Here is a 24,034-nt window from a genome sequence, read left to right on the forward strand (position 1 = left end):
AACGACATTTATTGGATATTTCAAACATTTTTAACAAATCAAAAACTGAAAAATTGGGCGTGCAAAATTATTCAGCCCCTTTACTTTCAGTGCAGCAAACTCTCTCCCGAAGTTCAGTGAGGATCTCTGAATGATCCAATGTTGACCTAAATGACTAATGATGATAAATACAATCCACCTGTGTGTAATCAAGTCTCCGTATAAATGCACCTGCACTGTGATAGTCCCAGAGGTCCGTTAAAAGCGCAGAGAGCATCATGAAGAACAAGCAACACACCAGGCAGGTCCGAGATACTGTTGTGAAGAAGTTTAAAGCCGGATTTGGATACAAAAAGATTTCCCAAGCTTTAAACATCCCAATGAGCACTGTGCAAGCGATAATATTGAAATGGAAGGAGTATCAGACCACTGCAAATCTACCAAGACCTGGCCGTCCCTCTAAACTTTCAGCACATACAAGGAGAAGACTGATCAGAGATGCAGCCAAGAGGCCCATGGTCACTCTGGATGAACTGCAGAGATCTACAGCTGAGGTGGGAGACTCTGTCCATAGGACAACAATCAGTTGTATATTGCACAAATCTGGCCTTTATGGAAGAGTGGCAAGAAGAAAGCCATTTCTTAAAGATATCCATAAAAAGTGTCGTTTAAAGTTTGCCACAAGCCACCTGGGAGACACACCAAACATGTGGAAGAAGGTGCTCTGGTCAGATGAAACCAAAATTGAACTTTTTGGCAACAATGCAAAACGTTATGTTTGGCGTAAAAGCAACACAGCTCATCACCCTGAACACACCATCCCCACTGTCAAACATGGTGGTGGCAGCATCATGGTTTGGGCCTGCTTTTCTTCAGCAGGGACAGGGAAGATGGTTAAAATTGATGGGAAGATGGATGGAGCCAAATACAGGACCATTCTGGAAGAAAACCTGATGGAGTCTGCAAAAGACCTGAGACTGGGACGGAGATTTGTCTTCCAACAAGACAATGATCCAAAACATAGAGCAAAATCTACAATGGAATGGTTCAAAAATAAACATATCCAGGTGTTAGAATGGCCAAGTCAAAGTCCAGACCTGAATCCAATCGAGAATCTGTGGAAAGAACTGAAAACTGCTGTTCACAAATGCTCTCCATCCAACCTCACTGAGCTCGAGCTATTTTGCAAGGAGGAATGGGAAAAAATGTCAGTCTCTCGATGTGAAAACTGATAGAGACATACCCCAAGCGACTTACAGCTGTAATCGCAGCAAAAGGTGGCGCTACAAAGTATTAACTTAAGGGGGCTGAATAATTTTGCACGCCCAATTTTTCCGTTTTTGATTTGTTAAAAAAGTTTGAAATATCCAATAAATGTCGTTCCACTTCATGATTGTGTCCCACTTGTTGTTGATTCTTCACAAAAAAATACACTTTTATATCTTTATGTTTGAAGCCTGAAATGTGGAAAAAGGTCGCAAGGCACTGTATCTCTGAAGTGGAGAAGTCCTAGAATAGTTTAGAATCCTGAATTCTAATAGTCCAAATAAAATCAAGTCCCAACAACACAAGATCATTTTCTACCAACAATAAGTGAAGAAATAAACATTTATCCACCACAAAAAGAGCCATAGATTGAGTATCCTCTTTCCCTACATCCTAGCAGAGTGGTCCTGCTGCCTGGAACGTTCTACACACATTCTGGCAGAAAGCAGAGGAGGGGGCCATTTCTCTTCCATAAGTGACTGACAGGCCAAACAGCCAGATTTATTTTAATTAGGTAAGTCATTTAAGAACAAATTCTTATTTTCAATGACAGCCCAGGAACAGTGGGTTAACTGCCTTGTTCAGAACAACAGATTTTTACCTTGTCAGCTCAGGGATTCGATCTTGCAACCTTTCGGTTACTAGGCCAACGCTCTAACCACTAGGCTACCTGCCGCCCCAGATGCAGGTAACTGCCAAAATAATGGAAACACTTGTGTAAATGAGGGATACAAAGTATTTTGAAAGCAGGTGCTTCCACTCAGGTGTGGTTCCTGAGTTAATTAAACAATTAGCATCCCATCATGCTTAGGGTTATGTATAAAAATGCTGGGCAGGCCATTATTTTGGCAACCATGGCTATGCCCCAAAAGGATGACAATGAAATAGAGTAGCAATCATTTGATAAACACCTTTTACCTGGCTATCAACAACCCTTCTGTTATGGTTACGCCTAAATAAGACCTAAGTAAGAACAGAAAGCAGCACCATGCATTCAATGTCTCCTGCATCACCTGCCAGGGAATATTCAATAAGACTCTGCTACAGAACAACCTGACCTGAGTGCACCTCCCCATGACTCCCTCAATCTATCTCGATCTCTTTCTCTCTCTCTCTCCTCCTGCTCCCAGCGACTGCATTTCAGCGTTGACTTGGCTCACCTCATGGTGTGAATGCATTCTGGCTCCTTAGTGAAGGCGTAAGCGTAGCCGCTGGAAGTGGTGCCAAAGTCGACAGCAACCACCACGATGAACGAAGGTCCCGTGTGGGCATTCGAGTCCGTGTCATTTTGCTGGTGGGGAGGACAGAAAACTGGAGTCAACAACGTTCAAGGAGATGTGCTATTTATTCTTGATGGAAAAGCTGGTGGCTAGTTTAATGACTTAAAAGGACTGTGTGGTGAATCTCTCATAACAATCTCTCATTCCACGGTAATGGAGTTGTTTATACAGACTTCATACGGCTATTATGGATCCATCTCCATGCAGAATATTCCATGGTGGGTTTTTTACCTGAATGTGTGAGGGTGACAGTGGGGTGATGCCAGGGTCACCCATGCTCTTTGCCGGAGAGGGAGTTGCCATTGCATCTGAGGAGACAGAAACAAGTAGACACAACATGAGTCAACTTAGCTTGGCAACAACAAACAACAGAAAGCTTCATCAAAATCATCTGATTTAGGACATACTTTATGTCCATTAGTACCCTGCCAATCCCTATTTCTCAACAATTCAAATAAATTGTGCAGCTGTGATCTTAGTTTTGATTGTTCAGTCATCCTCTGATAATGCACTACAAAGAATGTTACCATTCTAACCTTTCGTTTGAAACTCCTGGCTATCTAACAACTCTTCTTTTAAGATAAAACGGTTGATGCACCTGCCTTTTAAACACAGTGGCATTTGAATTGAATGAAAGTGTGTCCATTTGCCACCACTTTCATTAGCTTCACTTAATAGTGCTTGTGAAAAGGCCCTTTGACAATGCACAATAACAGTGCTTCCTCTGTGTTTTTAAGTGTCTGGGGATGGTCTCAGTCTCAACGGGACATCTCGCTACCGGTCTGTTTTCCACAACGCTCGCCCTTTTCTCGCCCTTCCAGAGTGACTGAGTGGTCCGAATCCACACAATGTACTGCTTGGTAATTACTGTGTGGAATTACAGACCACCTGTGGATAGACTCCATCTTCTCCACCCCCTCCCACATACCCCCTCCTTTAAATCATAACCTTGAGTCTTATTTTAAAGGGGCAATCTGTATTTGCTACATACATTTTTGTGATTTTTAAATGAATGATAATTACCCATTTGATTCTTGGGGAGAATATAACTTATAAAGGCCGCATGAGCTTACCCCATCAGAACCCAGAATATAAGCATGTTTAACTTAATTATTTGTAAAAACTAAATTTAAAAAAAGCCTCAAAACATGGTTAAAACAATCATTTTGATATCATGCATGGTCAGTCCTTGTATCCATAGCTCTGTCTATGAATTTGATCGAGAGTGGTTACATTTCTCCAGCCCCATCCCTCAGCTGTTTGCCAAAAAACAGTAGCAGGGTGTCAAGACTCTTCCCGTTCGGGTGGCGCTCGGCGGTCGTCGTCCTACTAGCTGCCACTGATTCTTTCCTCCCCCTCCTTGTGTGTTTGTTGGTTACACCTGTTATGAGTTTGTGGTAATTAGTTGGGCTTTATTAGACAGCCAGCCCACCTGTTTCTTTGTGCGGGATTAATTATTGTAACATTTGTGTATGTTGGAGACAAACGTGTTTGTTTCTGTTTGTGGATTTTGCTGGACTGTTTTCGTCCCCACGTTTGAGGCATTTGTTTTGAGCACCCAGTGTTTTGTGGGGTGGCCGTGGTTCACCGTGTGTGCATTAAAAGAGCACTATATCGAACTCTCTGTTTCCTGCGCCTGACCCACGACACCCAGATCGTTACACAGGGTATACGCTTTGTTACTGTTTGTGGCTCTAGTGGTAAATGTGTTCCAGTGCAGTCTGTGTAGTTTATTATTAACCTGACAGTATAAAATACTTAATTTTTAATTTTACCAGGCAAGTCAGTTAAGAACACATTCTTATTTTCAATGACGGCCTGGGAACAGTGGGTTAACTGCCTGTTCAGGGGCAGAACGACAGATTTGTACCTTGTCAGCTCGGGGGTTTGAACTCGCAACCTTCCGGTTACTAGTCCAATGGTCTAACCACTAGGCTATGCTTAATGAGAGATGTCATTCAATTGTATTGAGTTCATTACAAGCAGTTGCAAAATGTCAATGCAGATGTTTTTTCTGACTAATTTGTGCAAGTTGATTTGGGCATCTGAGTGAGAATTTTCTATTTATTTCTTTAGAATTTCCTTGAATAACCCAAGAAATCATTAACTGTATGTAATACAGGTCAACCAGAAACTACAGTATTGTTGAAGTCGATCAATCACTCACAATCTCATTAAGGATATGGCAATATAAATGTAAGTAATTTACATAACTGGCAACAGCAAATACATCAATTTATTGAATAGTGTGGTGCCTTCGCACTTACAAAACATATGTAGTGTTTTAACAATATACAGTATAATGATTTCCTTCAACATCTATTGTGTTTAAATCCTATTGGTAATGTTGGGCTCTGAAAAGGGGTCTATAAAGGTTTACTTTATGTGTATTCATACTAAGGTGAGACATGGAAATAACCAAACAATGCTCCTGCTCAACCTATCAACAGCCACAAAAGTTTATTCATAATGAGTGCTAGGGAATCAAATGTTTCAATGAAGGTACCGTACTTCACTATTCAATCCATACATATCTCTGAAGTGGAGAAGCCCTAGAATAGTTTAGAATCCTGAATTCTAATAGTCCAAATAAAATCAAGTCCCAACAACACAATATCATTTCCCGCCAACAATAAGTGAAGAAATAAACATTTGTCCACCACAAAACATTCTGGCAGAAAGCAGAGGAGGGGGCCATTTCTCTTCCATAAGGCCAAACAGCCAGATACAGGTAACTGCCAAAATAATGGAAACACTTGTGTAAATGAGGGATACAAAGTATATTGAAAGCAGGTGCTTCCACACAGGTGTGGTTCCTGAGTTTATTAAGCAATTAACATCCCATCATGCTTAGGGTTATGTATAAAAATGCTGGGCAGGCCATTATTTTTTCCATTATTTTGGCTACCATGGCTATGCCCCGAAAGGAAAACAATGCCCCCATCCATTGTAACTGAATGGTTTGATGAGCATGACAATGATGTAAACCATATGCCATGACCGTCTCAGTCAACAGATCTCAACCCAATTGAACACTGATGGGAGATTCTGGAGCAGCACCTGAGATAGCATTTTCCACCACCAACAAAACAACAAATTATGGAATTTCTCATGGAAGAATGGTGTTGCATCACTCCAATAGAGTTCCAGACACTTGTAGAATCTATGCCAAGGTGCATTGAAGCTGTTCTGGCTCGTGGTGTCCCAACGCCCTATTAAGACACTTTATGTTCGGGGCCTCCTGAGTGGCGCAGCAGTCTAAGGCACTGCATCGCAGTGCTAGAGGTGTCACTACAGACCCCGGTTTTATCCTGGTCTGTATCACAACCGGCCGTGATCGGGAGTCCCATAGGGCGGTGCACAATTGGCCCAGCTTTGTCCGGTTTAGGGGAGGGTTTGGCCGGGGGAGCTTTACTGGCTCATTGTGCTCTAGTGACTCCTTGTGGCGGGCCAATCACCTGCAGGCTGACCTTGGTTGTCAGATGAACGGTGTTTCCTCTGATACATTGGAGCGGCTGACTTCTGGGTTGAGCGGGCGGGTGTTAAGAAGCGCGGTTTGGCGGGTCATGTTTTCGAAGGACGCATGACTCAACCTTCGCCACCCGTTGGGAACTTGCAGTGATGAGACAAGATTGAAATTGGGGAGAAAAAGGGGGTAAAATAAATAAACAAAAAATACACTTTATGTTGGTGTTTCCTTTATTTTGGAATTACCTTTATGTGTGCTGTGTCTATAAAGTTGAAAACATTTTCAGACTCCCCCGACCCCCAGAAAAGGATTTCAGCAGGTGGCAAAAAAATATTCAATTCATTGGTGCATTGCGATACAGAAACTATGTTGCTTGAGTGAGCACATGAGCTGGAGCTGAACTGAGTGGAAAGAGAGGCTTTCATTTTTTGCGCCTGGACTTTTTTCTCCTCTCTGCAGGAGAGGCTTTTACTTCCTGTTCTCGTCACATTCCTCTGTTTCCCCAGACGACTCTTTACATTTTTCAGACCCTCAGTGCAGATGTCAGACTGGGTGTTTACAGGAGAACTAGGCCCCAATTTATGACTGCACAATGGAGGTTTTTCAATAACACATATGAGCAGCAAGAACTGGAATTTAAAACTCGAAGTTAAAGTTCATTACAAGTTTATAGAAATAAATAATCTTAGGCATTAGCACACTAGCAATGTATTACCCTATGTGAGAATATGGTATTCTAGAGGCAAAGGCAGAGTTTTGATATGTCTGATATATCGACCACACTATCACACACTCACACACTAACAAGTTGTAAACTAATAGTAATTTGAGGCTAATAATCCAATCCAAGCGTTGAACCTCTGGTCCTGTGGCACCATGAGAAATGAGGTCAGAGCCTCCTCTTGCCACCTCTGCCCCGATAGCTAGGCTCACACCGCCTCCTCAATACAGCAAGTGTGAGGGGAAGGGAAGAAATGTCTGCACATAAAACGTCCTTCACATCCTCTCTGATTTTCTCATCGTTTCATACTAAGATTACAGGGCCAGAAATATCATTCCTGCTGGTATGAGAGAAAAAGAGAAAAGATGTTTAAACACGACGGGCAAACACATTCCTTGCAACGCTGTTGCAGTTCAGAGACGCACGCAATCCCCAAATACTGGTCCTATGAGTAAAGAACCTACAGTAGTGGGTTAGCATACATTTTGATTCATAAAAGAAAACACACCTTCATCTAGTATCATCTGCCCGGTTTATCAAGTAGTGAGTTTGCGATTGGTGCATTACCATATGCACGTCTGTGTTGAAACCCATCCTTCACAATGCATGCTCTATAGACAAACATAGTGTAAAATGCCTTCATGAACGGCAGGAGTAGAGGACTCAATACCTCACAGTGCAAACTTTGCGTTTTGCATCTTTACCGGCTGTATTTCTGTATTTTGAAAGTCATATATCTTGAAAACTTGACTGCTGACATGCAACACATTTGGCGACTATATCAACAATGGACTAATGAAACAAATTCCAAAAGATAGTTTTTGGGTGGAGTTTTTCTTTAAGCTAGTTGAAATAGGTCACTGGAGCAACAAACAACATTTTCAAAACATGCTTTACATTTAGCGCAAAAAGAAACACCAAATTGTAGTTAAGTAACTAACAACTATTGAGCAAGTGCATGTTAATACTATACCACAGTCCACACCGAGGCCAATTTAAAACAATATACAAGTGAGATTCTTGTCTCTTTGCATGTCTGATTAGAAATACTTGGAAGCCGTTGCACAAGTTCCAGAATAGATCTCAAGGTTGGCCTCATAGGCACTCAGACTTATTACTTCATCCTTAAATGACAACAATGATAGGACAGGTGCATGTGCATTGTGCATGTAATCAATTCAATACATAGTTGTATGTATGTTATAGTGGCATGTATAGAATCTGTAAACATCAGAGAATGTGGTGATGCTGACAGACAGGATCAACAGAGTTTCTCCGGAAAGCGGACACTGATTGGGCCAGCGTGAACGAAGCAGAGCAGACACAATTTATGCCGCAATCAACAACACCTTCAAAGGCAAAGAGATGCCCCATTACATTCACTGTCAAAAAGATTCAGTGCCACACAAAACATTCCTTTCAAAGGGCTACATTCATGTAGATGAAGGGAAAATGAGACTGGGCGGCTCTCCTTTTGAGAGAATGGCCCACTTCTTCCCCCATCATGCCATGTATCAGCTAGTACAGCAAGCAGTCAGAGGGAAATTGAGAGAAAGAAAGAGAGAGAGAGGGGCCCCCTTCATCCTCCCTCCCTCTTTTCCAACTGCATCCAGCTGGCCAAGTGCCCAGACAGACAGTGCAGGGCAGGAGCCTGACAACAGCTGTTAGCCGACTGAGTTTCTAGCACCCTTCATTGTCCGCACACACACACTTGCATGCATATACACACACTTATGTCTAACTGATTCCAGACCTGCTTTTCATGTGTCCTACTATAACTGCTTCTGTATAAGGCCTGATTATCAAAAATAAACACAACTGTATGCATAGCGGTGGAAGGTAATTCGGCATGATGTTTCAGAGAAGATTTTGCCTAATTGGTGAGAAATGCAACTGGTTTCAAAATAATAATAATGAAGTCATAATTTACACTCTAAGTGGGTAAATGTACATCATTTGTCAATACAAATGCAATTCCAGTGGGATGTATATTAGGAAAATGTACATATTCTCCCTCCATGTCCTCCTACTGTATGTGTATTTATTATGGACCTCCATTATGGACCTCCATTATGGACCTCCATTATGGACCTCCATTCCTGCCAAGGCAGCAGCTACTCTTCCTGGGGTCCAGCAACATAAAAGCAGTTATATACCATTTTAAAAACATTACAATACATTTCACAGCAGATTTCACAATACATTAAGTGTGTACCCTCAGGTCACTACTCAACACAAAATCCATGTGTACGTGTGTGTATAGTGCGTATGTTATCATATGTGTGTGTATGAGTGTGTCTGTGCCGGTGTGTCTCTTCACAGTCTCATTTACCTGCTAAATTTCCACATTATTCATTACAAGATTTAGTTGAGGTTCAGTGAATGATTTGCCCCAAATACAATGTTTTTAGTTTTTGAAATACTTAGGACTTTATGTAAATCAAATCAAATTGTATTAGTCACATGCGCCGAATACAACAGGTGTAGTAGACCTTACAGTGAAATGCTTACTTACGGGCCCCTAACCAACAGTTTAAAAAAAAATAAGGATAAAATAAGAGATAAAAGTAACAAGTAATTAAATAGCAGCAGTAAAAAATAAAAAATAAAAATATATACAGGGGGGTGCCGGTACAGAGTCAATGCACCGGTTAGTTGAGGTAGTATGTTCATGTAGGTAGAATTATTAAAGTGACTATGCAGAGATGACAGCAGAGTGGCAGTAGTGTGGAGAGGGCAATGCAAATAGTCTGGGTAGCCATTCAACTACATGTAGCAAGAAGTGCTGAGGAAGGTGCTGGTTCTAAACCTGCCTGTCAAGGGGTGAGTGTAGCTGGTGCATAGAAGTCAGGCGCAGGAGAGCAGAGATTAGTGGACAAAGCACTTTACTAAGGCAATCAATTGCACAGAACGCAACCGCGTCACAAAGTACAAAAACCCAAGTACAAAGTACCGGCTGCCACAAAGCAGGGGAATAAAACAAAACCCGGCGCAAACCAGCAGGAAACTGGCCAAACTTGACAATAAACAATTTCACACACAGACATGGGGGGAACAGAGGGTTAAATACATGACAAGTAATGAGGGAAATGTAAACCAGGTGTGTGGGAATACAAAACAAAACAAAACAAATGGAAAATGAAAGGTGGATCGGCGATGGCTAGAAGACCGGTGACGTCGACCGCCGAACGCCGCCCGAACAAGGAGAGGAACCGACTTCGGCAGAAGAAATCAATCTATAGATCTGTGTCTAGTGCAAACGATATCCCAGCAGTGGAGAATGTGCAGATCAGACAGAAATACACCACCTCCGCTGCACTGAGTGAAGCATGAACTGATTACCATAGAACACAACTAGGTTCAACTTGATCAGCATATCCTCACCTACTATAGATAGTGCTGTAGACATGCATAGCTCAACCTTTCCTCTATATTATCTGCAGATAATATAGGTCATAGGTTTTCCTGGCATATGTTAAGTAATATAAACCCTATGGTATAAGGCTTCCAAAAGGGTTCTTCGGCTGTCCCCATAGAATAACCCTTTTTGGTTCCAGGTAGAACCTTTTTGTGGAAAGGGTTCTACATGGATCCCAAAAGTATTATACCTAGAACCAAAAATAGTTATTCAAAGGGTTCTCTTATGGGGACAGCTGAAGAACCATTTTAGGTTCTAGATAGTGACTAGTCTTCTAAGAGTGTATGAGAGGAGGGAAAAACTAGGGAATATAACTGATGAGAAATTGAGGGGCTTCCAACCATGACTTTTATTGCATGTTTTCAATAATCAAGGTCAATGCAGACACCACATGGTTTCTCTGAGGAAGGATGAATGCCCTCTTGTGAGTGTGAGAGTCCTTCTGGTGTCAGGTATCCTCCAAACAGAGTGGAGGAGACGGGGAGGTAGGGATATCTGCTCAACTGTTGTATAATAAACATGTCCCGCTAGCGTCTCCCAGAAGGATCGTTTAGCGAGAAAAGGCCTCGTTCCAGATCAGTCTGGGGGTAAATCAGTGTGACATTTTGACAGCCGCGCAACATCTGCCTGAGGAGTTTCAAAGTACACAGCTCAGTGGCTATACACCTTGTGCTTTTGACTGGCCCACCGAGCAGGGGAGTGGCTGGGAAACCCAGATAGTATGCCAGTACAACCTATGACCTATGAATGACAAGATGGTGGGTACAGGGAAGCAAAAATAAACAAACACATTTGTCAATTTGTCAAGGCTGGCTAAACGTATATTTACTTTCTGTCATTTTGACAAGTATATTTTCTCTTAAATTTGCCCAAATATACTTGATTTACGTGGGACAGTCTACTGCACCCCATAACACCCTATAACAGGGGGTCGGCGAAACTCCAAAGTTTTTAGTAAAAATAAATTTAAAAGGAGTTTAAATTTAGGAAAATGAATCGGTTCACAAGTATCCCCACGAATAAAAAAAGAGACGTGATTTTGTCTCAACTTAATCAAGGTATTCAATTGTTGTTATATTTTGGGGCTTAGTTGTGGTCAATTTGCAGTGTTCAAAATCATTATTATTATTATTATTATTATATTCCAGCCCCACGACCATCCACTCCGTCAACAATCGGCCTGTGGCCGATGGCATTTGAAAGAAAGAGTGAGTCTTTTTTCCTACAAGGGCAGAGCATTTAGGTCATCCTAAGGAAATTCCCGAAAAACCTCTCCAAACAATAGACTTTCTCCTTCTTCTTCTCTCTCTTTACGCTAGAGACCCTTATAACAACAAAATCACGGCGAAATTAAATTTGACACAAAACAGATTCAAATAGCTACCCATTATGTACATATTGCAGACATGACAACACTGCACGTTCAAAAGCCTCCTCTATCAAAAACATGAATTTGGCTCATGATCAAGATATCAAACTTTACGTAATTATGACCCATCAGTGCTTTCATGCTATCGTCCATTTCAGTGTCAAACTAAACAGCCAATGTGTTTTCGGATCCCCTCCCATGCTTTTCTTGGCCCCAGATGCTCTGAAGGCAGAACTAAAGCTGAATAATTTAACACAGTAGAATATTCTAAGCTTCATTTTTTACCAGAGCATATAATTCATCATGGTTACACATAGCGATGGTGCATTGAGTTAAATCTGGCTGAGAATCTGCCCAGGTGTTTATTACAGTATTTCCACCAAGACACCATGTATTCAACTGCTGTAAGTTTTTAGGTTGCATTTTTGGTGCTTTGTGTTGTTTGAAATAAGGTAACGAGGAGCAACACCTTCATTCAGTAAAGGTTCTGATGTAAATCTCTTAAAAAGGTCCCAAACACTATGAAAGGTGGATGTAGACATTGCCCTGATCTGTTTCACCTGTCCTTGTGATTGTCTCCACCCCCCTCCAGGTGTTGCTTATTTTTCCCGGGGTATTTATCCCTGTGTTTCCTGTCTCTCTGTGCCAGTTCGTCTTGAATGTTTCAAGTCAACCAGTGTGTTTTTCCCGTGCTCCTGCTTTTTCTATTCTCTTTTGCTAGTCCTCCCGGTTTTGACCCTTGCCTGTTTCTGGACTCTACCCGACTGCCTGACCATTCTGCCTGCCTTGACCTCGAGCTTGCCTGCCACTCTGTACCGCCTGGACTATGAACTGATTTTGACCTCTTGACCATTCTCTTGCCTACCCTTTTGGATACTAATAAATATCAAAAGACTCAAACCATCTGCCTCCCGTGTCTGCATCTGGGTCTCGCCTTGTGCCCTTATAACCATGGGATGGACACAACTGAGTATACCAAACATTACGAACACCTTCCTGATATTGATTTGCACCCCCCTTTTGCCCTCAGATAAGCCTCATTTTGTCGGGGCATGGACTCTACAAGGTGTCGAAAGTGTTCCACAGGGATTCTGGTCCATGTTGACTCCAATGCTTCCCACAGTTGTGTCAAGTTGGATCGATGTCCTTTGAGTGGTGGACCATTCTAGATACACGTGGGAAACTGTTCAGCATGAAAAACCCAGCAGAGTTGCAGTTGTTCACACAAACCGGTGCGCCTGGCACCTACTACCATACCCCGTTCAAAGGCACTTCAATCTTTTGTCTTGCCCGTTCAATCTCTGAATGGTACACATACACAATCCAAGTCTCAATTGTCTCAAGGCTCAAAAATCCTTCTTTAACCAATGTCCTCCCATTCATCTACACTGATTGAAGTGGATTTAACACGTGACCTCAATAAGGGATCATAGCCTTCAACTGGATTCACCTGGTCAGTCTATGTCATGGAGCAGGTGTCGTTAATGTTTTGTATACTTAGCGTACATTGCTGTGGTATCTGGAAGAGCTTGTATCTGACAGCATTGGGATGGGAGTGAGAGATGTGACAAAACCAAGACCAAGAGAATACACAAACACAGTCAGTGTTTGGTTTCTAACATTGAACTGGTGAGAGTACAAAGACTATAGCCTTCTGTGGAGTAAATTGAGTTTGATGGAGGAGAGCAGTAATTTACAGTAATTTCATGAAGGGCCTCTTGGGTAATCGAAAATATGTTATACTGCCGATGTCTAACGGCTGTTTAAGTCTTACTCTACAATCCAATGTCTTGTGAAAAGCGCCTCCCTCGTACTTCTCAACAGAATGGGTGCCTCCTCTTGAGGGTAAACACAGCCAATATCTTAGTCATGACGTAAATGCTGAGCATAGGATGGGAGTGAGAGATGGGAGTACCTTGCCCGTTGACTTGCATCGCAATTCACATTTTCAACCTTGATTTTGGTAAAGAGGAACATCCCTTGCTGAGAGGGTGTATTCTCTCAAAGTACATGTTCCATGATAAAATACTAGAGCTTATCAGGGATATTGGTCAACTATCCAATTGGGTGGCACTTTACATGAAGTTGCTCTCATACCTGTGTAGTAACACTGTAATTACACTAGTATGCTCCTTATTCCACTTGTCTGAGCAATTTCTCGTGTAAAACGTAGCAACCATGTTATTACTGTAGTAATTACAGCATTATTACACTGGTATGAGACCAACAATGTAATGTGTTATCCAAAAGGGTTGCATATAGAATAGCTATTCAACTCATCTATTTCCATGCAACAAAAAGGTGATCATAATGTGATCAATGTAACCCATTGTCACCTAGTCACGACATTAATTAACGTTTCGATAGAGAGGACACACCTGTGTTGTGGTGGGCTCTCTGCTGTGTGTCTTGTCTAGGAGTGGCGATGGGATTTTTCTGACAGTAAGGGCTCGCCACAGTGATTTCACAGCTCCGTTCGGTAGAACTACGTAGAGAGCTACGCAAAAGAAGCTCCATCGGATCTGTTGCGTAGACTGTGTGGAGCCCTTTAGGGCCTCTGAACGACAACTTCCTGCTGGCCCTGGTTCATCAGGTTCAGCCCCCCTACCACTTTGTCTCAAGAACTCCCAGTTATTGGGTTGACCTCAAACAGAAATGCTAATGGCTGAGGCCTTAAATCACCTCTGACTGCAGCCTTACCCCCTCCCCTGGTCTGAACTCCTTTCCCAGCCTCCAACCCCTAACGCCCCATCCATTTCACAAATACATGCCAACGATGGCTGCAAGTGAGGCAATTTGCTTTAATACATTGAAGTAAATTAAAAAGACAATTGTATACTAGAGCTCAAGGGTCTCGTACAGAGGCTGTACGTGTTTAATATTAACCGCTTTATCACTGTGGTAGATGCAGCTGAACTTCTGTTGTAACACTACTGGTGCCCCGCTTACTTCAGCAAGAAGCCAATAATGTGTTGGTTGCTATGGGAACCTACAATGTCGTGTGTTATGTGTGAGTGAGTGCAATGACATGACAGCACACCTGTGGTGCAATTTGTCTGCTCATGGTGTGCTGAGTCACATTGAGGTATTGTAATACATTGTAAAGTCCTTTTTCAATGCTCGTCAGTCGTCACTGTCCACCTATTCGTTAGCCAGCTGGTTTATGAGCTGGATGACATTGTAGTGAGTCATACATCACTATCTTATGGTAAAAGGTCTCCTTAACTCAAGGCATTTCAATGTCACCTCTGAACTGTCGTCTGACCTGACCTCATCACATTTACACTCCTCTGTTCATTGATACTCAAATTAGGTTCCTTGCATGCATGGAATGTGCAATGCTGACCCTATTCTTTGAAAACACTCTGCAACTGTTCCATCCTCTCATTGATGATTGCTGTGGAGGAATCACACATTGGATGGCTGGAGCCACGTGTGGGAGCGTACGTAAGTACTTGTAGAACAGCTGGACAGAGCACACAGAAAATAACCCAGTGATGAGCTCCACTTTGTGCAGCGCAGCAGACCAGAGGAAAACTGGGCTTAGCAACAGGGCTAAAAGTTGTCTATCACAGTGAATCTGATTTAATTCCTAGATCATAGTATACTCAATCTAGAGAATCCACCCACAGCAAAACACTTGGTCTGATTGAAGAGCTTTCAGATGGAAACGAACTAGCTTGTGATAGATTACTTTTATATGTCGCATTCTATTTTAATGCCTCGTTGCATCAAGCTGTTGCCAATGATATCTACAAAGGAAATACAGGATTAATCTGTGCTTTTGGAATCTGCAATCATATTAATATCACAAACTAAATTAATCTCTTGAGTATGACTCCCCCACCCTATCTGAGCTCTCCCTCTCTCTCTGCTATAAATGTGTAGAACATGTGTGGCTGTCCCTTAGGGAACACAAAGCTCTCCGTTAGTGCAGTCATTGGGTGTTCCCACTTGGCTAAAGCCAATTAAAAATATTTCAAAAATGTGTTTTTGATTTTTGCTCTTTAAATGTGCATTGCAAGTTATGATAGTGACGTCGGGAATAAGAAGTAATGATAATTTGAAACAAGTCATTGCAGTTTTGGGTGTGTCATCCCTGGGATTTGTATCAGCACACTAATAGGTACTTGAGGCATTGAGCTGAGCTAATAATCAGCTCTCATGATGAGATGGTCCCTGTAGCTAAGGTAATCAGCTGAGTGTAAAATCAATTGATGTAAATTTGTTACCTTCACATTCTACTGCACACAATTAAAGAACCTAATGAACTCAGCAAAAAAATAAACGTCCTCTCACTGTCAACTGTGTTTATTTTCAGCAACTTAACATGTGTAAATATTTGTATGAACAGAACAAGATTCAACAACTGCGACATAAACTGAACAAGTTCCCCAGACATGTGACTAACAGAAATGGAATAATGTGTCCCTGAACAAGGGGGGGGAGTCAAAATCAAAAGTAACAGTCAGTATCTGGTGTGGCCACCAGCTGCATTAAGTACTGCAGTGCATCTCCTCCTCGTGGACTGCACCAGATTTGCCAGTTCTTGCTGTGAGATGTTACCCCACTCTTCCAACAAGGCACCTGCAAGTTCCCTGACATTTCTGGAGCGAATGGCCCTAGCCCTCACCCTCTGATCCAACAGGTCCCAGACATGCTCAATGGGATTGAGATTCGGGCTCTTCGCTGGCCATGGCAGAACACTGACATTCCTGTCTTGCAAGAAATCACACACAGAACGAGCAGTATGGCTGGTGGCATTGTCATACTGGAGGGTCATGTCAGGATGAGCCTGCAGGAAGGGTACCACATGAGGGAGGAGGATGTCTTCCTTGTAACGCACAGCGTTGAGATTGCCTGCAATGACAACAAGCTCAGTTCGATGATGCTGTGACACACCGCCCCAGACCATGATGGACCCTCCACCTCCAAATCGATCCTGCTCCAGAGTACAGGCCTCAGTGTAGCGCTCATTCCCTCGACAATAAACGCGAATCTGACCATCACCCCCGATGAGACAAAACCGCAACTCGTCAGTGAAGAGCACTGATGGAGGGATTGCCCATTCCTGGTGTTATTCGTGCAGTTGTTGTTGCCATCCTGTACTTGTCCCGCACGTGTGATGTTCGGATGTACCGATCCTGTGCAGATGTTGGTACACGTGGTCTGCCACTGCGAGGAGGATCAGCTGTCCGTCCTGTCTCCCTGTAGCGCTGTTTTAGGCATCTCACAGTACAGACAATTTATTGCCCTGGCCACATCCTGTCCTCATGCCTCCTTGCAGCATGCCTAAGGCACGTCCACGCAGATGAGCAGGGACCCTGGGCATCTTTCTTTTGGTGTTTTTCAGAGTCAGTAGAAAGGCCTCTTTAGTGTCCTAAGTTTTCATAACTGTGACCTTAATTGCCTACCGTCTGTTAGCTGTTAGTGTCTTAATGACCGTCCCACAGGTGCATGTTCATTAATTGTTTATGGTTCATTGAACAATCATGGGAAGCAGTGTTTAAACCCTTTACAATGAAGATATGTGAAGTTATTTGGATTTTTATGAATTATCTTTGAAAGACAGGGTCCTGAAAAAGGGACATTTCTTTTTTTGCTAAGTTTATTACACTGCATATCAATAATCAATCATCTGAAAAAGACAACATTACTGCTCTGACTGTGACCCTGAATAGTATGGGGACTCCATTGTCCCGTTCTGCTGGGAAGCTCAAATGTACCTACTGATCGATTCCACAGTGACTGTGATGGTGACCTCTATATCAGTGATTCTTAAGGTAGCTATCCCCCTTTCCCATTCCCAAATATGATTGGTGTGTGCTGTACAGACTGAGCAGCAAACCATGCTGGGCCAGGGTCACCCATACTCTCCCCCATCTTCCTCTTCTTCAGGGAGAGTCCGGATAAACCAGGGTAGACTGAGAGCAGACATGGCGGGAGAGATCAGGCCACGTCCCACTGCGTCTGCCTCATCCCAATGTTGCAGCTGAGCTCACGAAAGTAAGTGCCGTTAGTGCACATCGGGGGAGAAGGGCCTTGGTCAGGGAGGTGACCAGGAACCTGATGGTCCCTCTGACAGAGCTCAAGAGTTCCTCTGTGGAGATGGGGGAACCTTCAAGAAGGAAAACCATCTCTGCAGCACTCCACCAATCCGGCATTTGTGGTAGAATGGCCTGATGAAAGCCACTCCTCAGTAAAAGACACATGACAGCCCGCTTGGAGTTTGACAAAAGGCACCTAAAGGACTCTAAGACCATGAGAAACAAGATTCTCTGGTCTGATGAAACCAAGATTGAACTATTTGGCCTCAATGCCAAGTGTCACATCTGGAGGAAACCTGACCCATACCTATGCTGAAGCATGGTGTTGGTGGTGGCAGCATCATGATGTGGGTATGTTTTTCAGTGGCAGGGACTGGGAGATTGGTCAGGATCGAGGGAAAGATGAACGGAGCAAAGTACAGAGAGATCATTGATGAAAGCCTGCTCCAGAGCGCTCAGGACCTCAAACTGGGGCGAAGGTTCACCTTCCAACAGGAAAACAACCCTACGCACACAGCCAAGACAATGCAGGAGTGGCTTCGGGACAAGTCTTTGAATGTCCTTGAGTGATCCAGCAAGAGTCCTGACTTGAACCCGATCGAACATCTCTGGAGAGAGCTGAAAATAGCTGTGCAGCAACACTCCCCATCCAACCTGACAGATGGTTGTCATAGAGAGGATCTGCAGAGAAGAATGGGAGAAACTCCCCAAATACAGGTGTGCCAAGCTTGTAGCATCATACCCAAGAAGACTCGAGGCTGTAATCGCTGCCAACGGTGCTTCAACAAAGTACTGATTAAAGGGTCTGAATACTTATCTAAATGTGATATTTCTTTAAAAAAAATGTTTTAATTAGCAACATTTCTTAACCTGTTTTTGCTTTCTCATTATGGGGTATTGTGTGTAGGGACAATTTAATCAATTTTAGAATAAGGCTGTAATGTAACAAAATGTGGAAAAAGTCAGGGGGCCTGAATATTTTCAGAATGCACTGTATATCCACTGTATATATAGTATGTAGTACTGCTAGGTTTTACAGTCAAATGTAACAAATAACTACATTTTTTATAAAGAAATGTACAAATGATACAATTGTGACATCAATATATATATTTTTTATGATTCAATACGGTAATATGAGATCTGTATGTAAAACATTTAGATTTTACATTTTAGTAATTTAGCAGATGCTCTTATCTAGAGCGACTTACAATGTGGATTCATCTTAAGATCGCTAGGTGAGACAACCACATATCACAGTCAAATATACATGATACCAACATTCCATTCCAACTAAACAATGGATGTATAGCGTTTTTCCCCAAAAACATTTTCATACACATCTAAAATTGATGAATAAAAAAAATCTGTGAACAGTAATATTTTACACACACATGAAGGTAGCATTTATTTTTGAAGAAAAAACTAAATGTGAAAAATTGGTATATAGGCCTATTTTTTATAAATATAAACTCTTCATAAATTATCTGGATCAACAATGAAGACCATAAAAATAATACATGGGTAGGCCTAATTTATAAACACTGTGGAACAAAACTATCTATCTAACCAGCTCTGAACATCAGAACGTATGTTAATATTATTACTGTATAATTTCACCCTGATGATGTCAAAAGAGCTAACAATCTGCATTCATCGTCATTGTATGACATCAGTCCCCCAGGAAAGGGCTCAATCGGTGAACGAGCCTTTGTGTGCGCGCATCCTGGCTGCCCCTAAAATGAACAAAGGTCTCTTTATCAGCAACTTCAATGTGTCACCGTGGGAATGTGAAAAACAAGCATGGATTGGGATTTGATCCAAAAGCCAAAGGTTTTTCCGATGGCTGCTCATCTACAAGAGTTTCTTTATTTTTATTTTATTTAACTAAGCAAGTCAGTTATGAACACATTCTTATTTTCAATGACAGCCTAGGAACAGTAGGTTACCTGCCTTGTTCAAGGGCAGAAAAACAGATGTTTACCTTGTCAGCTCAGGGATTCGATCTAGCAACCTTTCAGTTACTAGTTCAATGCTCTAACCACTGCCGCCCAAGAGTTGGCTACATGTTTTGTGGAACATATGAGCAAAACAAAGTTAAGCCATTCGATAAACGTTCACAACACCCAACCCCAAAGGTAGGACAGGAAAATGGTCCAGCCGCAAGTTCATTGTGACAACACCGTAATTAACATATTAACAACTGGGTGTCAACAAATAACAAGCATGCGCAACATCCTGCGATGAAGTGTGATAGGACATGACAGACCCCTCTGTTCACTTTGACTTCTCAATGAGGAATCGCAATCACAAGAAGGACAACAGACTTTCACTTTTGGATTTCAAGCACATCCAGCCAAAAGTACATAGGGCCTACTGTACACAATTATTATACATCATATAGGAGTGGAGTCAGATGATTTAGCCTACTTGCTGCATTCAAAACAACTGTGAACTCGGAAATCAGACATTTCCAACTCCAGTGCGTTCATGACAACTTGGAATATGGAAAAACGTTATCAGACTGGAAAAACTCGTTTTGAACAGTCATCCAACTCGGAATTCCATGTCCTAAACTCTGGCATCTTTCTAGAGCTCTGTCTTTCCGACCTGAAGATCACTGACGTCATGATTTGACCTCGTTTTCTTCCCGAGTTCCCAGTTGTCTTGAAAGCACCATTTGTCCTGCAGAGGGACCGATATGACATAAAAGTAAATAGTCCTAGTCCTAAATGACATGTTAGACATAAAAACCTCGAAGAAAACGTTCAATAAGTAAAACAACATGAAAACTTGAGCACTGGTTGAGATTGAAGGCAATTGAAATGCAGTAATGTATCCGCCCATTACGCACATTGTGTCCATAATAGAGGAACCAAGCATTCCTATCGCTGCATTTATCAGCGCACTTCTAATCAGACGTTTTAACCACATTGCTGCGAATGCGACACCTGGGGTGGTGGTAGGGCACGCAGACTTTTGCTGCATTGTGTCAAGCCTCGGGTGGGATTGACCATGTGACCAAACTCTGCTCGGTTATGGAGGACCAAACTATAGGCTACTGGGCGGGTATTTACAGTGTTCCTGCCCAATGCAAAAGGGCGTTATTATGTGTGCCCATTTTCTGGGACTACAGGAGAAATGTTCTGCAGAGTAATATTATGATTCTAATAATTACATGTGTTGCTGTCGAGGTGGGTTCTCAGAGGTAGGCTGTTTCCTTCACGTTGCGGCAAAGCTCTCTTGAAGCAGCATGAACACGACTATAGCCTATATCCTATGCTTTCCAATAATATTCATTATAAACCTTTGTATAAATTGCAATTTCTCATAAATATAACAAGAGCGAATACCTTTATACTACCACCATCACGTAACCCCGGCGACTATTGCACAAATCAAACGTGAAAACGTAAAAGGAGTCTCCTGGCAAGGTCTCAAAAAGGCTAAGAATGCGCACTGAATGAGCGCACCTATAGAGTGTAGCTTTGATGCTGCATAAAAGCGTAGAGGCCTCTGAAGAATACTTCAGAATCACAAGAGGGTTAGAAAGAAGCATTTTACCTGCTATTATGTTGTCTGTTGCCGATTCTTTCTCAGTCATCATGCCCAGCTGTTTTATTTTTCCTTGAGTCTCCCCTAAACAGTTACACATACAGTTTGTCCTTGTTTACTTGCCAGTCTGAATCATTAGATTGATGGGGGAAAAAAGCTAAATTCTCTCACTCGGATTATCCCCCTTAAACCTGCTTTCTCTTCAGTTCTTTAAACTGGAAAATAGGACTTGCTATGTATGGCGCACTAAAAAGCCCGTTTAAAGGAGGCACAGCGGGGTTGACCGATTCAACTGAAAGATTGTCGTCGAGTTTGGCCGATCTGCACCTCCAAAGAAATGAGGTCTGCTACTCAGGCTGCTACTTTCCGATCGTTAGGTAGCCCTCTGTCCCGCCCCTCCCGTCAGCTCGCACGGTTGTTCTGGCAAGGAATGTCTCCCAATAATCCAGAGCTAAAAATCGACAGTAGGGGCTGCAAGGATGCAGCACTAGATAGCCTATACATCATCATCTACATTTCTGCTGTCCTGCACTTGCACATTTTCATTAGTCATCTCCTCATTATGCAAATAAGATCCCCTCCCAAATCTATAAAATGGTTTTCAGGTTAGCCTACCTCTCATATTTTTATTTTTGCCTACAGCATCAATAAACTTGTACTGCATCTTTCAAGCTTGGTAAAATGCACTATGCTTGTGGATTTGTAGTAGGCTACATTCATGAGGACCCTTGATGATAAACACTTTGAGTTCAATACAAAATTAGATGGTCAAGGCTTTTTAAATAGTACAAAAAAACATGTAGAGTACCAGTCAAAAGTTTGGACACCTAATCATTCCAGGGTTTTTCTTTATTTGAGCTATTTTCTACATTGTGGAATAATAGTGAAGACATCAAAACTATGAAATAACACATATGGAATCATGTAGTAAGCAAAAGAGTGTTAAACAAATCTAAATATATTTTATGTTCTTCTTCAAAGTAGCCACCCTTTGTCTTGATGACAGCTTTGCACACTTGGCATTATATCAACCAACTTCATGAGGAATGCCTATCCAACAGTCTTGAAGGAGTTCCCACATATGCAGAGCACTTGTTGCCTCCTTTTCCTTCACTCTGCGGTCCAACTCATCCCACACCATTTCAATTGGGTTGAGCTCGGGTGATTGTGGAGGCCAGGACATCAGATGCAGCACTCCATCACTCTCCTTCTTGGTCAAATAGCCCTTACGCAGCCTGGAGGTGTGTTTTGGTCATTGTCCTGTTGAAAAACAAATGATAGTCCCACTAAGCGCAAACCAGATGGGATGGCGTATTGCTGCAGAATGCTATCGTAGCCATGCTGGTTAAATGTGCCTTGAATTCTAAATAAATCACAGACAGTGTCACCAGCAAAGCACCGCCACACCATCACACCTCCTTCTCTATGCTTCATGGTGGGAACCACACATGCGGAGATCATCCGTTCACCTACTCTGCGTCTCACAAAGACACTGTGGATGGAACCCAAAATCTCAAATTTGGATTTATCAGACTAAAGGACAGATTTCCACCAGTCTAATGTCCATTGCTCATGTTTCCTGGCCCAAGTTAGTCTCTTCTTTTTATTGGTGTCCTTTAGTAGTGGTTTCTTTGTAGCAATTCGACCATGAAGGCCTGATTCACGCAATCTCCTCTGAACAGTTAATGTTGAGATGTGTCTGTTTCTTGAAGCATTAATTTGGGCTGCAATCTGAGGTGCAGTTAACTCTAATGACCTTATCCTCTGCAGCAGAGGTAACTCTGTGTCTTTCTTTCCTCCTCATGGGAGCCAGTTTCATCATAGCAATTGAAGTTTTTTGCAACTGTACTATGGACTTGGTCTTTTACCAAATAAGCTATCTTCTGTATAGCACAACCGAATGGCTCAAACGCATTAATTAGGGAAAGAAATTTCACAAAATTACTTTTAACAAGGCACAACTGTTAATTTAAATGCTTGACTACCTCAAGCAGGTTGAGAGAATGCCAAGAGTGTGCAAAGCTGTCAAGGCAAAGGGTGGCTACTTTGAAGAATCTCAAATATGAAATATATTTAGATTTGTTAAAAATACATGATTCCATGTGTTATTTCATAGTTTCGATGTCTTCACTATTATTCTACAATGTAGAAAATAGTCAAATAAAGAAAAACCCTTGAATGAGTAGGTGTGTCCAAACTTTTGAAAGATACTGTATATACAAAAGTATGTGGACACCCCTTCAAATGAGCGGATTCAGCTATTTCAGCCACACCCGTTGCTGACAGGTGTATAAAATCGAGCATATGCCCATGCAATCTCCATAGACAAACATTGGCAGTAGAATGGCCTTTGCTGGAGAGCTCAGTGACTTTCACCATCATAAATCAAATCAAATGTATTTGTATAGCCCTTCTTACATCAGCTGATATATCAAAGTGCTGTACAGAAACCCAGCCTAAAACCCCAAAGAGCAAGCAATGCAGGTGTAGAAGCACGGTGGCTAGGAAAAACTCCAGAGAAAGGCCAAAACCTAGGAGGAAACCTAGAGAGGAACCAGGCTAAGAGGGGTGGCCAGTCCTCTTCTGGCTGTGCCGGGTGGAGATTTTAACAGAACATGGCCAAGATGTTTAAATGTTCATAAATGACCAGCATGCTCAAATAATAGTAATCACAGTGAACAGGTTCCATAGCCGCAGGCAGAACAGTTGAAACTGGAGCAGCAGCATGGCCAGGTGGACTGGGGACAACAAGGAGTCATCATGCCAGGTAGTCCTGAGGCATGGTCCTAGGGCTCAGGTCCTCCGAGAGAGAGAAAAAAAGAGAGAGAGAGAATTAGAGAGAGCATACTTAAATTCCCACAGGACACCAGATAAGACAGGAGAAATACTCCAGATATAACAGGCTGAGAGCATAAATACTGGAGGCTGAG

At 42.3% G+C, this 24,034-nt stretch overlaps 1 protein-coding gene across 1 annotated transcript in view; it reads right to left on the minus strand.

Moving 5' to 3' along the window:
* The window catches only part of LOC109889892 (heat shock 70 kDa protein 12A-like), a 48,769-nt gene extending 26,829 nt beyond the window's left edge, over window positions 1-21,940 (minus strand). Inside the window, exons 1-3 of the mRNA XM_020481684.2 lie at window positions 21,114-21,940; window positions 2,757-2,833; window positions 2,406-2,536 (exon numbers count right to left, since the gene is read on the minus strand). Coding sequence (XP_020337273.1) covers window positions 2,406-2,536; window positions 2,757-2,833; window positions 21,114-21,204 — 299 coding nt within the window. The 5' untranslated portion in view covers window positions 21,205-21,940. The remainder of the gene's footprint in view (window positions 1-2,405; window positions 2,537-2,756; window positions 2,834-21,113) is intronic.
* Between the last annotated feature and the right edge of the window lie 2,094 nt (window positions 21,941-24,034).

This window comes from Oncorhynchus kisutch, linkage group LG4 (assembly GCF_002021735.2).
Source record: "Oncorhynchus kisutch isolate 150728-3 linkage group LG4, Okis_V2, whole genome shotgun sequence".
Lineage (NCBI taxonomy): Eukaryota > Metazoa > Chordata > Actinopteri > Salmoniformes > Salmonidae > Oncorhynchus > Oncorhynchus kisutch.